The sequence below is a fragment of the Chelonoidis abingdonii genome, chromosome 1 (assembly GCF_003597395.2).
Source record: "Chelonoidis abingdonii isolate Lonesome George chromosome 1, CheloAbing_2.0, whole genome shotgun sequence".
In the NCBI taxonomy this organism is placed as follows: Eukaryota; Metazoa; Chordata; order Testudines; family Testudinidae; genus Chelonoidis; species Chelonoidis abingdonii.
Genome location: NC_133769.1, coordinates 123,191,029 through 123,205,271, shown reverse-complemented (window position 1 = coordinate 123,205,271; position 14,243 = coordinate 123,191,029). Strand labels below are relative to the sequence as shown.

Sequence of the window (14,243 nt, the reverse complement as noted above, 5' to 3'; positions counted from 1 at the left end):
TCCAGATTTTCTTGTATAATATTCCAGTCCTCATCCAACTTTGTATCAGCTGCAACTTTTATTAGCACACTCCCGTTTTTTGTGCCAACATCATCAATAAAAAAGATTAAATAAGATTGGTCCCAAGACCAATCCCTGAGGAACTCCACTGTAACTGCCCTCCAGCCTGACAGTTCACCTTTCAGCGTGACCCTTTGTAGTCTCCCCTTTAACTAGTTCCTTATCCAACTTTCAATTCTCATATTAATCCCCATCTTCTCCAATAATTTCCCATGTGGAACTGTATTAAATGCCTTACTGAAATCTGGGTAGATTAGATCTACTGCATTTCCTTGTTTAAAACAAATCTCTTATCTTGTCAAAAGAAGTGATTTGTTTGATATGGTATGACTTACCTTTTGTAAAACCACGTCGTATTTTATCCCAGTTACCATTTACTTCTATGTCCTTAACTACCTTCTCTTTCAAAATTACATATAAGACCTTGCAGAAAATTGAGGTCAAATTACAGGCCTGTAGGTTCCCAGATCACATTTTTTCCCTTTCTTAAAAATAGGCACTATATTAGCAATTCTCCAGTCACATGTACTACCCTTCAGTTTACAGATTAATTAAAAATCTTTGCTATTGGGCTTGCAATTTCATGTGCCAATTCCTTTAATTTTCTTGGATGGAGACTATACAGGTCCCCTAATCTAGTCCAATTGAACTGTTTGATTTCTACCTTGGATGTGGTAAGTACTACTTCCATAACCTCATTTCCATTAACCACGCTGCCAAGACCACTAAGCTCTTCTTTACCCTTATTAAAAACTGAGGCAAAGTATTCGTTTAGGTGTTGGGCCATGCCTAGGTTATCTTTGATCTTCACCCCATTCTCAGTGCTTAGCAGATCACTTCTTCTTTTCTTGTTTGCCACATGACCCATGAGCTGCAATATTCCCCTCTGAAGACTGCCTGCTAGAGAGGATTTGTATTGTGGATGGGATGGCTTGTGATTTCTGCACTCAGTGAGAGTCTTTTGGTGCTAAGCACGTTTGAAAATCAGTGCATAACTTCAGTGCATAAATGGGAATCAAGTTATTTGGAAACTCTGGCTCCAGTTGTGGATCTGAGTGCTTTGGAAAATCTGTCCCTAAATGTAATTTCATAAGTACTTTATATCTATTACGTAATCTGTGATCATATTAGCAACATAATACTGCATTCTTCACTCAGCTAATGAACGTTTACTTGGAAAAAGCAAAATATAAAGAAAGGGGCCTTGGGATAACCCTAGTGCCTTTGCCAAATTTCCATCTTTCATTTAATACAAATTTATGCAAATATTCTGATTCATGGTTGTCTGAAGATGTGGTGCTACAGCCTTCTCACTTTGTTTATATATTACTTATTTACTTAAAAGAAACATGCTTGTAACATTGTTCTACAACACTCTTTATTATTATATGAAATAGTTGCCTATTTTTAACTGCAGAATTACTTTTCATATCCACTAATAGATACTCTTATATCAAAAATAATTCTTTTTAACTCTGTACAGTGATTTTAGTAAGGCAACAAGGGAAATATATAACAACCACTAAGACGTGTAAAGACTTTTGATAGTTTATATTTTTTTGTTTGGCATGCTGATCAAGTAAGATGCTGTCATTTACCTAGAAATGAATGTCATTCTGCTTATGAAGTAATAGTTCAGTAAGACGATCTTTACTGTCTGATAATGGTTATCATTGGAAATTTGACTGTGTACATTTTGTATATCTGTATAAATTCTGTAATTTTAAATTTTGTCTATTTTTGCTGTCAGGAATAATAAAGCTATCAATTTTTTAGGTACTGTATACTTTGAAAAATGACACTTTCCTTAGGTACCAGTAGATCCCTAAATTTGTATCAGCATCTGATCCATGATCCACAACACGGTCTGCAAATATAAAGCAGATATCCACAGATTTGCTGGGCTCTAAGTATCAAGACTCCGAGCTTTATTAAGTTAAATTTATTGAAGAAAAAAAAAAAAAAAAAAAAAAAAGGGTCCTGCTGTGCTTATACACATATGGAAATAAGTAATGGTAGGATCATAGCTTGGTAATACAGGGCAGCAGTGTACTATGCAAATAGGGCACCAAAATTCCTGCCTTCCTTAGCTAGAACTGCTTCCATAGGTGTAGTCAGATATCAAAACAAGCATAGTTCTCACATGTGTGTGCGTTTGTATTTATAAAAACCAAGGTGATGCTTAATAAACAATACCATCTATGTTCATCTATATGTGTACACACCCATTGTGCTGCCATTGGCATTCAGCCAATACAGTCTCATTGACTAGTACCTAGCACCAATATGGAGCAACAATTTCTTGCTTGCCCTTGCTATGTGGCAATCACATTCTTTTAGTAGATGGGTGCTGAATACCCACTTCTCTTCTTACAACACTCTTGCTCATTGTTCCAGCACTGGTGTGTTTTACACAATGGCAAACTTAATTTGTCTTGTTACCTTTCTTCTGCTTATTGTATGGAGTAGTCTGTTATGCTCAGGTTTTTTTGTTCTCTGAAACTTGCATTGTCATGAAAGGTAATTTGGTTGGTAAGATATTTGGTTGTCCATTACTCTAGAGTACTTGTTTGTGGACATCACCCCACCTACTTCAGCACTCATAATTCTAAAACAAATTACATCTATAAAATACTTTTGAGAATAGGTGTTGCAATATTTTTATATGAAAATGTATTATTAAATGCATTATTATGCTTTCTACTGTTTTCACAGGAATTAAAATTCAAAATATTGGTAAAAAATAAGAAAGTTGGAACACTTGAAGAAACTGTTCTCAGGAGAGGTCTTGATAGCCATGGTGAGATAGGGGAATTTGTAGAAGAGGTAGAGCAATCGGAAGATGATGAAGTTGATGAAAGCACTCCCTCAACACCAAAATCTCCTCTGCTAAAAAGAAGAAATGCAGTTAAGAGATCTCCACCACCCCCTCGAAAAAAGCGAAAGGTAAAAGTATGCCGTCTCATAGGAAATTAGAAGGTGAACAGAGGGGTTGTTTTCTTTGGTTGGTTGATTTTTTTTTTTAAAGTAGCTTATGATATATCATAAACAAAATTGAAAGGGTAGGCTTTAAAATTACAAATTCTTGTTAAAGCATAAATATCTAAAAATAGTATTTTTCATCTCATGGCTCCCTTCGTTTCCTCGCTCAGGTAATGCATCCAGTCAAGATACAGCATATTTTGGCATCCAGTTCAAGTGCAGTCCTTCTCAATTGCTTCATGCCAAATTTTACTTTCCCTGAACTTCTCCATTCTAACCATGTGCTTAGCCTGTCCATTGTCCTCACCAGCTAGGGGCTCCAACAGACAAGATGCAGTGCTGTTCACAATTGCACTGCTTATGTCCATTCTCCTTTTTGGATTGCCCATGAGGAGAATTGGAGTTTTGTGGGCCTTCTAATGAGGGCAGGGAGAGGGAGAGTTCCTCTGATGTTCCTCCTGTCTACAACTCCCCCACCACTCCCAATCAGAACAAACAATTTGTCCAAGAAGATTTAAAGGACCTCATTCACCCAATTTTCTGTATTCTGTTTTTATGCACAGGACTAGATAGGCATGAGGCTACAATAAAAAGTATTTACAGTGCTAGGCAGGAGTTTTGCTTTTTCATTTATCAAGATACTGAAGAGATCATTAAATGAGCCCAAACTCTTAAAGGTGACTATAAAAATGGCATGTAGTTCCATGTTTACATCCACTGATTTCCATGTTAAACATACTCGGTTAACTAAAGGGATAGACACAGACTCATAGACTTTAAGGCTAGGAGAGACAATTGCAATCATCTTGTCTGACTTCCTGCAGGTCATAGAATCTCACCCACCCACTCTTGTAATAAGCCAATAACCTCTGGCTAGGGTGACCAGACAGCAAGTATGAAAAATCAGGACAGGGGGTGAGGGGTAATAGGCACTTATATAACATTAAACCCCAAATATCGGACTGTCTCTATAAAGTCAGGACATCTGGTCATCCTACATCTGGCTGAGTTACTGAAGTCCTCAAATCATGATTTAAAGACATCAAGTTACAGAGAATCCACCATTTACTCTAGTTTAAACCTGTAAGTGACCCAGGCCCCATGCTGCAGAGGAAGGCAAAAAACCAAAACCAAACAAACAGAAAACCCCAGCCAGGGTCTCTGCCAATCTGACCTGGGGGGAAATTCCTTTTCTGCCCCAAATATGGTGATCAGTTGGTCAGATGCTCAGAACTGAATGTGATATTTTAGGTGAATTTTGTTGTTTCAAGTATCTGAAGGAAGGAATCTTAGCAACCATGAACTAAAGCATATCCACTGCTGTAGAAAAGAACAATGGATCTTTCCTGTCCTGCACCACAGTGGTTGCAAAATTACACCCACCAGATGTCCCGATTTTATATGGACAGTCCCGATTTTTGGGTCTTTTTCTTATATAAGTTCCTATTACCCCGCATCCCCTGTCCTGATTTTTCACATTTTCTGTCTGGTCACCCTAGAATAATGCAAGCTCTTATGGTCTAGTAAGGGAAATTAAGGTCTCTTCTGTCCCCTAATTACAGAACGCAGAGTTCTTCTTTGAGAGCTTGTTCATGTCAATTCCAATCAGGTGTGTGCATTTGCATGTGCTCGGTACCTGGAAGATTTTCCCCTAGCAGCATCCGTCAGGTCGGCCTGGACACCCCCTGGAGTTGCGCCTTTATGGAGCTCAATATAGAGCCCTGCCAAACCTCCATCTCCTCAGTTCCTTCTTCCCACCAGTGACAGTTAGCTGGAATGTTCCTGTGCTCTTGTCTCAACAATCACATTCAGCATTCTTCTTATATTGTTCTCCATTGTTCATTAATAGATAGTAGTTAGTTAATGTTAGATAAGTTTCCTTTTGTGGGGGAATCCCCTCCTATGCTCTCCTGACCAGGGCATGCCAGGGTCTCTGGGCTTCAAAGCCGGCGAAGCCTGTGGCAAATGTATGCCCAGAAGCGATCCTCACACCTTGTGTCTAAGCTGCTTAGGAGAGGGCCATCAAAAGGGTCATTGTGCTATTTGTAAGACCTTTAGGCCCTGGACTTTAAAAGATACCGAGCAGTGCCTGAAGGTTCTGTTGATGGAGGAAGCACTACGCCCCTCGTCCGAACCTGGGTTGACCGACCCTGCATCAAGTACCTCCTCCTCAGTGTGGAGCACTCCAGCATCGTCAGCACAGGCACTGGTGCCAGGTAAGGATAAGGACTCACAACACTGTCCCGTCTCCACTCATAGCTCACATGCTGCACATAGGCACTGTTTGCAATCACCAGTGTCGCAAAAGTTGAAGAGGTCAGAGAGGGATCAGTCTCCCCCTTCTAGACCTAAGGAGCCTGCCACTGTTAGATCTGAGTCGAGCCACACTAGTGCTTCTCCACCTGTGATGGTTGCACCAACTCATGCCTGCGTAGAGGGGTGGCTGAGGCCGAGCCATGAGCCACACTTCACTTCGACACTGGAGGCATTTGAGGTGGCCCAAGAACTGCTTCACCTCATGGCACTGTTCTCTCCACCCAGACGGGATAAGTCACCAGCACCAGTAGCTCCCCGGGCTCCTTCAAGGGGAAAGCCCGCTATGATAGCCCCCTGATCTCTCACCCTGCTGCACCACTCCTCAGCATTGGAGGACACCCAGCCATGCTGATCTCTGAGCCCTCAGCATGAAATCACGGTGCCTAGAAATATTGTTCCCCTGTGGTCATCGGTTTCAGACACCTCAGAGTTGGAGTCGGGCTTGTATCAGTCCCGCAGGAGTTGGAGCAGACGGTCCACATCAACTCGGGACCGGCACCTTTACCAAGCACAGTGGCCTGCCCAATGGCAGCCCCCGGTGCAATGGCCCTTTTAGACTCCTTGGGTTTTTCATCAAAGCCAAGGTCGCAGCCAAAGGTCTCATTCCAGGGTGACGTTGGTGTCCTCGCCCTCATTTCTTCCCCCGCCAGTGCCGCCGGCACGGTCAGGTATAGGCCCATTACAATCCTGCACTACTATTTTGGCGCCTCTGGCACAGCTAGCACCAGGCCCAGAGCTACCGGCGGCACTAGTACCAGTGGCGATTCCGATATTAAGAATGACATTGGCACCTCTGGCACTTTCAGCACTGGTGGTGCCTGCATTTGTGTATGCAGCCCCTACACTGAGGACTGTGACACCATCTGGGTCAACACTGAGTTAGGAAACTCAGGTGCCATGGGACCTCTTGGGGGCGGGAGGAAGGGACACAGCCAGCTCTCATGGGGGTCTCTTTTTTGTCCTTGCCAGATGAGGTATTGGCAGGCACAGCGACAGCTCCGGCCCTGGAGGACAACAGGGTTTTGCAGCAATTGCTGCGGAGGGTTGCCCAGGGACTAGGCATTCAGGCAGAGGAGGTAGTGGAGGATACAGATACAATGGTGGATATCCTCGACCCCTCCGGACCTGCACATATTGCCCTTCCCCTCATAAAGACCATCTCTGATACCACGAAAACTCTGTGGCAGACCCCAGCCTCATTGCCCTCTATGGCTAAGCGCAAAGAAAGATGCTAATTTGTGCCATCCAAAGGTTATGAGCATTTATACACTCACCCCACACCTGATTCTCTTGTGGTTGATGCTGCCAACCAACATGCACGTCAGGGCTTCCAGGGACCCTGCCTGAAGAATCGGGAAGTGAAAAGGCTTGACCTTTATGGAAGAAAGATCTACTCCACTAGGGGCTTGCAGTTCTGCATACGCAATCAGCAGGCCATCGTCAGCAGATACTCCTACAACACCTGCTCAGTGATGGCCAAATTCACGGAGCTGCTCCCCTAGGACTCCTGTGACGAGTTTTTGACATTGATTGAGGAAGGGAGACTCATCTCAAGGGTGTCCCTTCAGGCGGCGCATGACGGGGCAGAGGTGGCCACCAGGGTTATAGCCACACAAGTGGCTATGAGAAGGGGCTCATGGTTTCTGGTCTCCCCTACGAGGTACAGCAAACCTTTCAGGACCTGCCTTTTGAGGGTGAGACTTTCTTCTCAGAAAAGACTGACATAAGGCTTAACAGCCTTAGAGACTCTTTGAAGTCCTTCGGCTTTTATATGCCTTCCTAATACCAAAAGCCAAAGGCGACCTCAGGCCCATCTTGGTTCTGTGAGAACTCAACAAGTTCATAAAGAAACTCAAGTTCGTCATGGTCTCTTTGGCCTCCATCATCCCCTCGCTGAATCCAAAAGACTGATATGCCGCCCTCAACTTGAAGGACACATATTTTTATATCACAATTACTCAGCCCTGTAGAAAGTACCTCAGGTTTGTGGTAAACAATACCCACTACTAATTCACAGTCCTTCCATTTGGCCTGTCAGCAGCACCTTGAGTCTTCACCAAGTGCATGGCAGTTGTTGCTGTTTTCTTGTCCAGGCACCAGGTACAGGTGTTTCTGTACCTCGACGACTGGTTGATCAGAGGCCGCTCCAGGACCCAAGTGGAAGCTCAGGTCAGATTCATCAGAGCCACTTTCGACAACCTGGATCTCCTTCTAAATGAAGCAGAATTGAATCTGTCCCCTGTACAGAGGATAGCGTGTATAGGGGCAGTACCGGACTTGACCCAAGCCAGGGAATACCTGTCGTAAGCGAGGTTTCAGGCCCTCATTAACTTCATTTGAGGCCTCGACCTGGCAGGGGTTCCCGCACCTCTAATCACTGTGCACTCTACCAGGATGCAGGCTTCATCAACAGCATTCCTGGTGCAGGCCAGAGATGATGCAGCCTTCAGACGAGCAGTGCTCCAATCAGTGGAAGACTCCGACCCCACCTCCTGAATTTAGGCTTGTGAGTCACCTGATTGGAATTGATATGAACAAGCACCCGAAGAAGAAAAAATGGTTACTCATCTACTCATAACTATTGTTCTTCGAGACGTGTTGTCCTAACCCTCTGTCAGAGTAGCTGGCAAGAAGGAACTGAGGGGCTGGCGGGTTGGCAGGGCTCTATATTGAGTGCCATGAAGGTGCAACTGCAGGGAGATCCCAGGCCGACCCGATGGATGATGCTAGGGGAAAAATCTTCCAGCTACTGTGCATGTGCGCAAGCACACACCTGATTGGAATGGACACGAACAACACATCTCGAAGAACAACAGTTATGAGAAGGTGAGTAACCATTTCCTTCCTTCAAACAAGGGAATCTATCACATTCCCAGAACCATGCAACAGACTGTTTGTATTCTTGTTTTGATAGGAAGCATGTGATTTAATTGACCCTGAGAATGACATTCAGGACTCTAACCTCCTTCCACCATCCTTCTTTCCCTGTCGCTATTTAAATAAGCAATGACTTGCAACTAAAAGTACGAATCAACCAATCAAAATAGCTTTACCCCCAAGAGATTTAATTTTTTCCCTTGAAAAGAGAGAAGAGCCAGTGTCCATGAAGATTAGGAAGTGCAATACTGGGTGAGAGTATAATACCCCTGTTTAGGTGAGATGCTGTTGAACTAACTTTGAGAACTTGTGGAGATAAGATGCAGCCCACTGAGATGGCACCTGTCCTTTGTCTCAGGTTGAGCCCATAGATTGATGATGGTCCATTGTATCTCTGCCTAAAATTCTCTTTTAAGGAGTTGAAAAGGGCACTGTGCTCTCCTTCTTACTGAACATTTGTGTAAAATCACTGAGAAATATTGAGACAGGATGGTCTTATAGGCTAGCAGTTGAAACATAGCATACAATTGTATTGCTCCCTTATATCAGGTGCCAATGATACTATCACTATGTGTCCTAACACCTAAGTGACATTATTTGCATGGATCAAGCACAGCTGGATCATACTGAAACTTGGCAAGACAGAGGTAATGCTGGTGAGAAAAGAGATGCATTTCAAAGAGTTAGCTGGCAGTATTACTGTCATCCTCTATTGATCAAATTATCTGAACAGTGTGTAACCTTAGGGTCTTTATGGATTTCTTGATGGTATTTGAGACCCAAATAAAGATGGCCAGAAGAAAGGCTTTCATCCACTTTTGCTGACCAGAAGACTGTACCCAGTACTCACAGATATGGACTAGGCTATAGTTATCCATGATTTTGTGACCTTCAGGCTGAATTATTGCAGTGTTTTATAAGTCTGTGTAACGGGTCAGGACTCACCACCTGGTGCCTCCTGCTGGTCACTTTGGGGAATTAGCTCATTTCCAGTGGAGCGCCCCCTCCTGGTGGTGTCCCGTCCGTTATTCTGCCCTCTGTTGGCGTCTCTAGACCCGCGTTGCTCCCTGCTCGGCAGCGTCCTCTTCGAGGACACTGCCCTCCGGCAGTGCCCCTCCAGTTCCATTCTGCATTCCCCGTCCGGGGATCGATCGTCAGCAGTCCTCCAGTCCAGCCTTCATTGCAACCACCCGCCCTCAAAGTCTATCCCTCTCGGCAGGGATCTGCCTGGTCCGTAATGGCCAGTGACGGGATTGTTACTGCGGAGGAAGGGGGGGGTGGGACCCAGGCCCGCCCTCTTACTCTAGGTACCAGCCCAGGGACCCTCTGGCGTTAGCTTTTTGCTGTCCTCCTTCCTTTCCTCCTCCATCTGTTTCCTGGGCCGCTTTTCCCCTTATGGCCCCCTTGCACCCGTTAGGCCCTTCTGTCAAGGGCCTGCAGCCTGGCGGCTAGGGGCTGAAGCTTTCTGCCTCCCCTAGCCTGCCCAGCACTGCGCTGTCCGCGGATGCTAGTCTCCCCCCTAGAGACTGACTTCTCCCTTCAAGGCCTGGGACAGACTGAGCTCTGCTCTGGGCAAGCCTTTATACCTCTGAGCCTGGCCCTGTGGCTTTTCTACAATCTGGGCCCTGACTGGCTCACTATTAACCCTTCTCTTGATTGGCTCCTGGGCTGCGCAGGCTCCTGGCCTGCCCAGCCCACTCTCCAGGGAGTGGGGCACTCCGCCCCACTACAGTCTGACATTAGTTTACAACGATTCAGGAAAATCTCTAACTGGTTTCAGAAAACAAGAGCACTGCCTCTAAGAAATTGCCAAGCACACATTGTCATCATTCTATGTTGACTCCCCATTTGAATACTGGAATCCATACAAGGTGATTATTCCTACTCTGAAAGGTCTTAATGGGTTGGATCTGTACTGCCTGAAGAACTTCCTTCTCTCTGTTGACCAACCATGCTATGCTTCAGAATTACTGAGGAGCAATTAGCTGGAAACCAGAGAAGGGCTTAAGATTGGTGACAATAGGACCTTTATTAATCAGAAGCAGGAAGGCCTGCTAAACAACCCAGTGAGGCCCTTGATGATCAAGATACAAAAAGACCACTTAAGATGATAAAGTCATTGTGGAGAAACTAAATGGTTCTTTGCTTCAGTCTTCAGGCTGAGGATGTATAGGGAGATTCCCAAACCTTGAGCTGGCTTTTTGTAGGTTGACAAATCTGGAGAACTGCAACAGATTAAAGTGTCACATAAAGGAGGTTTTGGATACTTGATAAACTCACATTAACAAAGTCACCGGACAGATGGAATTCACCCAGGTTCTGAAAGAACTCAAATGTGAAGTTGCGGAACTATTAAACTAGATTTGTTAACCTTGTCCTTTAATTCAGGCTTTCTTACCCAATGACTGGAAGTTAGCTAATGTAACCCATATTTTAAAAAGGGCTTCTTTAGAGGTGATTCCGGAAATTTACAGACCTGTTAAGTCTAACAATTAGTTACCGGCAATTAGTCGAAACAATAGTTAAGAATAAAATGTCAGACACAGAGAAAAACATAAACTGTTGAGCAATAATCAATATGGTTTCTATAAAGGGAAATCATGTCTTACTAATCTATTAGGTTCTTTAAGGGGTCAACAAAACATCATGGACAAGGGGGATCCGGTGGACATAGTATTTACTTGAGATTTTCCCAGGAAAGCCTTTGACACGGTCCTCCACCAAGCTGTTATGTAATGGGATAAAAGGGAAGGTCCTTTCATGGATTGGAACTGGTTAAAAAGACAGGTAACAAAGGGAGGAATTAATGTTAATTCTCAGGGAATGAGAGGGGTGACTTCGTGGTGTTCCCAAGGGTCAGTTACATAGACCAATCCTATTACTTTTATTCATAAATGATCTGGCGAAAGGTAGGTATCAGTGATGGTGGCAAAGTTTGCAGATGATGTATAACTGCTCAAAGTTAGACCAAAGCAGACAGTGAAGAACTATCAAAAAGATCTCACAAAACTAAATGATTGGGGCAACAAAATGCAAATGAAATTTAATGTGGATAAATGGTAAGTAATTGCACATTGGAAATAACCCACACTACACATTCAATTATGATGGGGCTATTAGCTACGAGTCAGGAAAAGATCTTGGCGTCATCGTTGAACAGTTCTCTGAAGATGTCCATGCAGTGTGCAGACGGTCGGTCAAAAAAAAGCAAACAGGATGTTAGAATATTAAAAAGGTGATAGAGAAATAAATGCAGAATATAATTATTGCCCTTATAAAATCCATGCGTACGCCCAAACATCTCGAATACTGTGTACAGATGTGGTCCTCCTTACCTTCAAAAAAATTATACAGGCACTAGGAAAAAAAAAAGGTTTATTTCAGGAAAAAAAGGGGCAACTAAAATGATTAGGTTTGGAGAGGGTCCCATATAAGGGAAGATTAAAGAGCAGGACATCTTCAGTTTGGAAAAGAGAGACTAAGGGGGATATATAGAGGTATATAAGATCCATGGGTGATGTGGAGAAAGTGGATTAAGGAAAAGTTATTTACTTATTCTATCAATACAAGGACAGGGTGTCACGCAACTGAATAATAGGCAGCAGGTTTAAAACAAATAAAAGGAAGTTCTTCACACAGCGCACAGTCAACTTGTGGAACTCCTTACCTGAGGAGGTTGTGAAGACTAGAACTATAACAGCGTTTAAAAAAGAACTGGATAAATTCATGGTGGTTAAGTCCATAAATGGCTATTAGCCTTGAAGGGTAAGGAATGGTGTCCCTACCCTCTGTTCGACAGAGGATGGAGATGGATGGCAGGAGAGAGATCACTTGATCATTGCCTGTTAGGTTCACTCCTTCTGGGGCACCTGGCATTGACCACTGTTGGTAGACAGATACTGGGGTAGATGGACCTTTGGTCTGACCCGGTACGGCTGTTCTTATATAATTCCTTTCTTTTTTAAGATCAGAATGACCTCAGAAGTCACAATATATAAGATCCAGCTTTTGTTATTTTTTTCACGAGTCTTACCATAGTTGCTTTTTTCTTAAAACAAGGAGATATGTGAATACATCACAATCTCAGCTATCATTTTTAAAAAAGAAAGCTAAGTTGCTAATCCTCTTGGTTGCAGAGAAATGCTGGAATATTTGAACTGAAAAAGTGCAAAAGCCAGAAGGCAAATAAAAAGAACTCCAAATATTTTATTTTTAAAAGTTCATGATTTTAAAGCCAATATCATGGTTTCTGGGGGCCTGACTCATGATTTTTGAACATTTGGGGTTGGCAATCCCAGACCCATCAATTCACCGTAGTTTCTCACAATAATAAAAATGTTAACCTCCACAAAAGTTAATAACTGACACCATTGGATAGAACTTGGGGAAGGAAGGGTAGGCTCATGATCAGTGAACTTCCAGTTTCCTTTTTTAAAATTCGTAAGGTTCTCAGATACCACAGTGAGGGATGCTGGATGAACATTAAATTATAGATAGGCAGATGCAGTTTCACCTACATAGAGCCACATGGGAAAGGATTATTATTTCTCTGTTTCTGTGCTTGGTAAGTAAACTAATGTTGTTTTTCATAGTTCTGTACATTTATATACATTATTTGTATGTAGCTGGTATTTTGTATTTACTAAATACAATATAACGCACTGCCTGCTCTGGCCTAGAGCATCTAGAGATTCATGTGGCTTCTCTCATTTTAGCATCTTCATGTAGGAATAATTGAAAGTTATTTTCTGGATTGGCAGTAACAGTAATTAAATACATGAAAATATTAAAATGTATATTCTTCAATTATCTCATGTTATATTTATAGATTAAGAAGGTAAAACTGGCCATGGAGCTCTCAGAACTTGTGATTTATACCAAAGCTGAAAAGTTTAAAAGTTTTGAGCATTCAAGAGCTAATCAGAAGTTCTATGAAATGAATTCAATTGGAGAGGTTAAAGCACGAAAACTTGCCAAACAGACAGGTAATTTCTTTTGGTTTAATCAGATAAAAGTTATAATGTTGCCATAGTTCATTGCTTAGCTGTCAGAACAGTCAATAAACATTATGAAACATATAGTCTCCAATTTATTGGTTTGTTTTATAATGCAGTTTTAGAAATATTCTGGCAATTGCATAGTAAAGGAACCATATGAATTTATTATGTTTTGTTGCAAAGAATTATGGGTGTGTTTGTACCATATAGTTCTGAGTAATCTTACAGTCTGTACTTGAACATATATGGAACACATGTTTACCATATAATGAGCTTTATTCTCCCTTTGACGTGCATATGCACTCCCATTTGCCTTAATGACAACTGTATGTGCAGATTGAAGGAAGAATAACCCCCAAAGCATGTAGTTTGCCCTCAGAGCCAAGCTGAATTATGTAGAATTACTATTCTGGCCTGGTCTGCCCCACTCTGGTCCCCGAGCACCATTTAGGGCAGCCTCAGGCTGCTTTCACTTGCGCCAGCTGCCAACAGACCTGTGGGAATGTTAGGACAGTTCGATATCACTATTCACAAAGAAGAAGTTTGGCATAGAAGCTTCCCTGGCAGTTCTATGCGGGGGCACAGTGCAGTTCCTTCAGTGGCAGATGTAACCATGCCTTTATGGGTCACAATTGAGAATAGCAAATTCAGGACAAACTGCTGAGAAAAAGAGCAGACACACTGAAAATTGATGGTTATTCTTCCATAAGATATACCAAACAAGCAACAAAAGTAAACTTTTGTTTCACCACACTGGCTAATAAGAAGTCAGAAAAGCAGTTTCCTTAGGCATTCCAGTCCTTGTATCACCACCAAAAACACTGGATTTAAAGATAAGTGGTTCTTTAAAACGGGTCTCATCAAACAAAAGGTTCTTCTGATCCCAAAGGACCAGCCACACACCCAGGTCAATATATAACTCAGATATTACCCAAAAATCACACTGATGCCAATCCTTTAATATCTAAAATTTAAAGGTTTATTTATAAAAAGAAAGAAAGAAAGATGAGA

The 14,243-nt window shown here is 42.7% G+C and overlaps 1 protein-coding gene across 1 annotated transcript in view; it reads left to right on the top strand.

The window, feature by feature from the left end:
- Positions 1–14,243, top strand: part of PLCZ1 (phospholipase C zeta 1) — a 134,797-nt gene that overhangs the window by 71,569 nt on the left and 48,985 nt on the right. The window contains exons 7-8 of the mRNA XM_075061662.1: positions 2,776–3,006; positions 13,064–13,220. Coding sequence (XP_074917763.1) covers positions 2,776–3,006; positions 13,064–13,220 — 388 coding nt within the window. The remainder of the gene's footprint in view (positions 1–2,775; positions 3,007–13,063; positions 13,221–14,243) is intronic.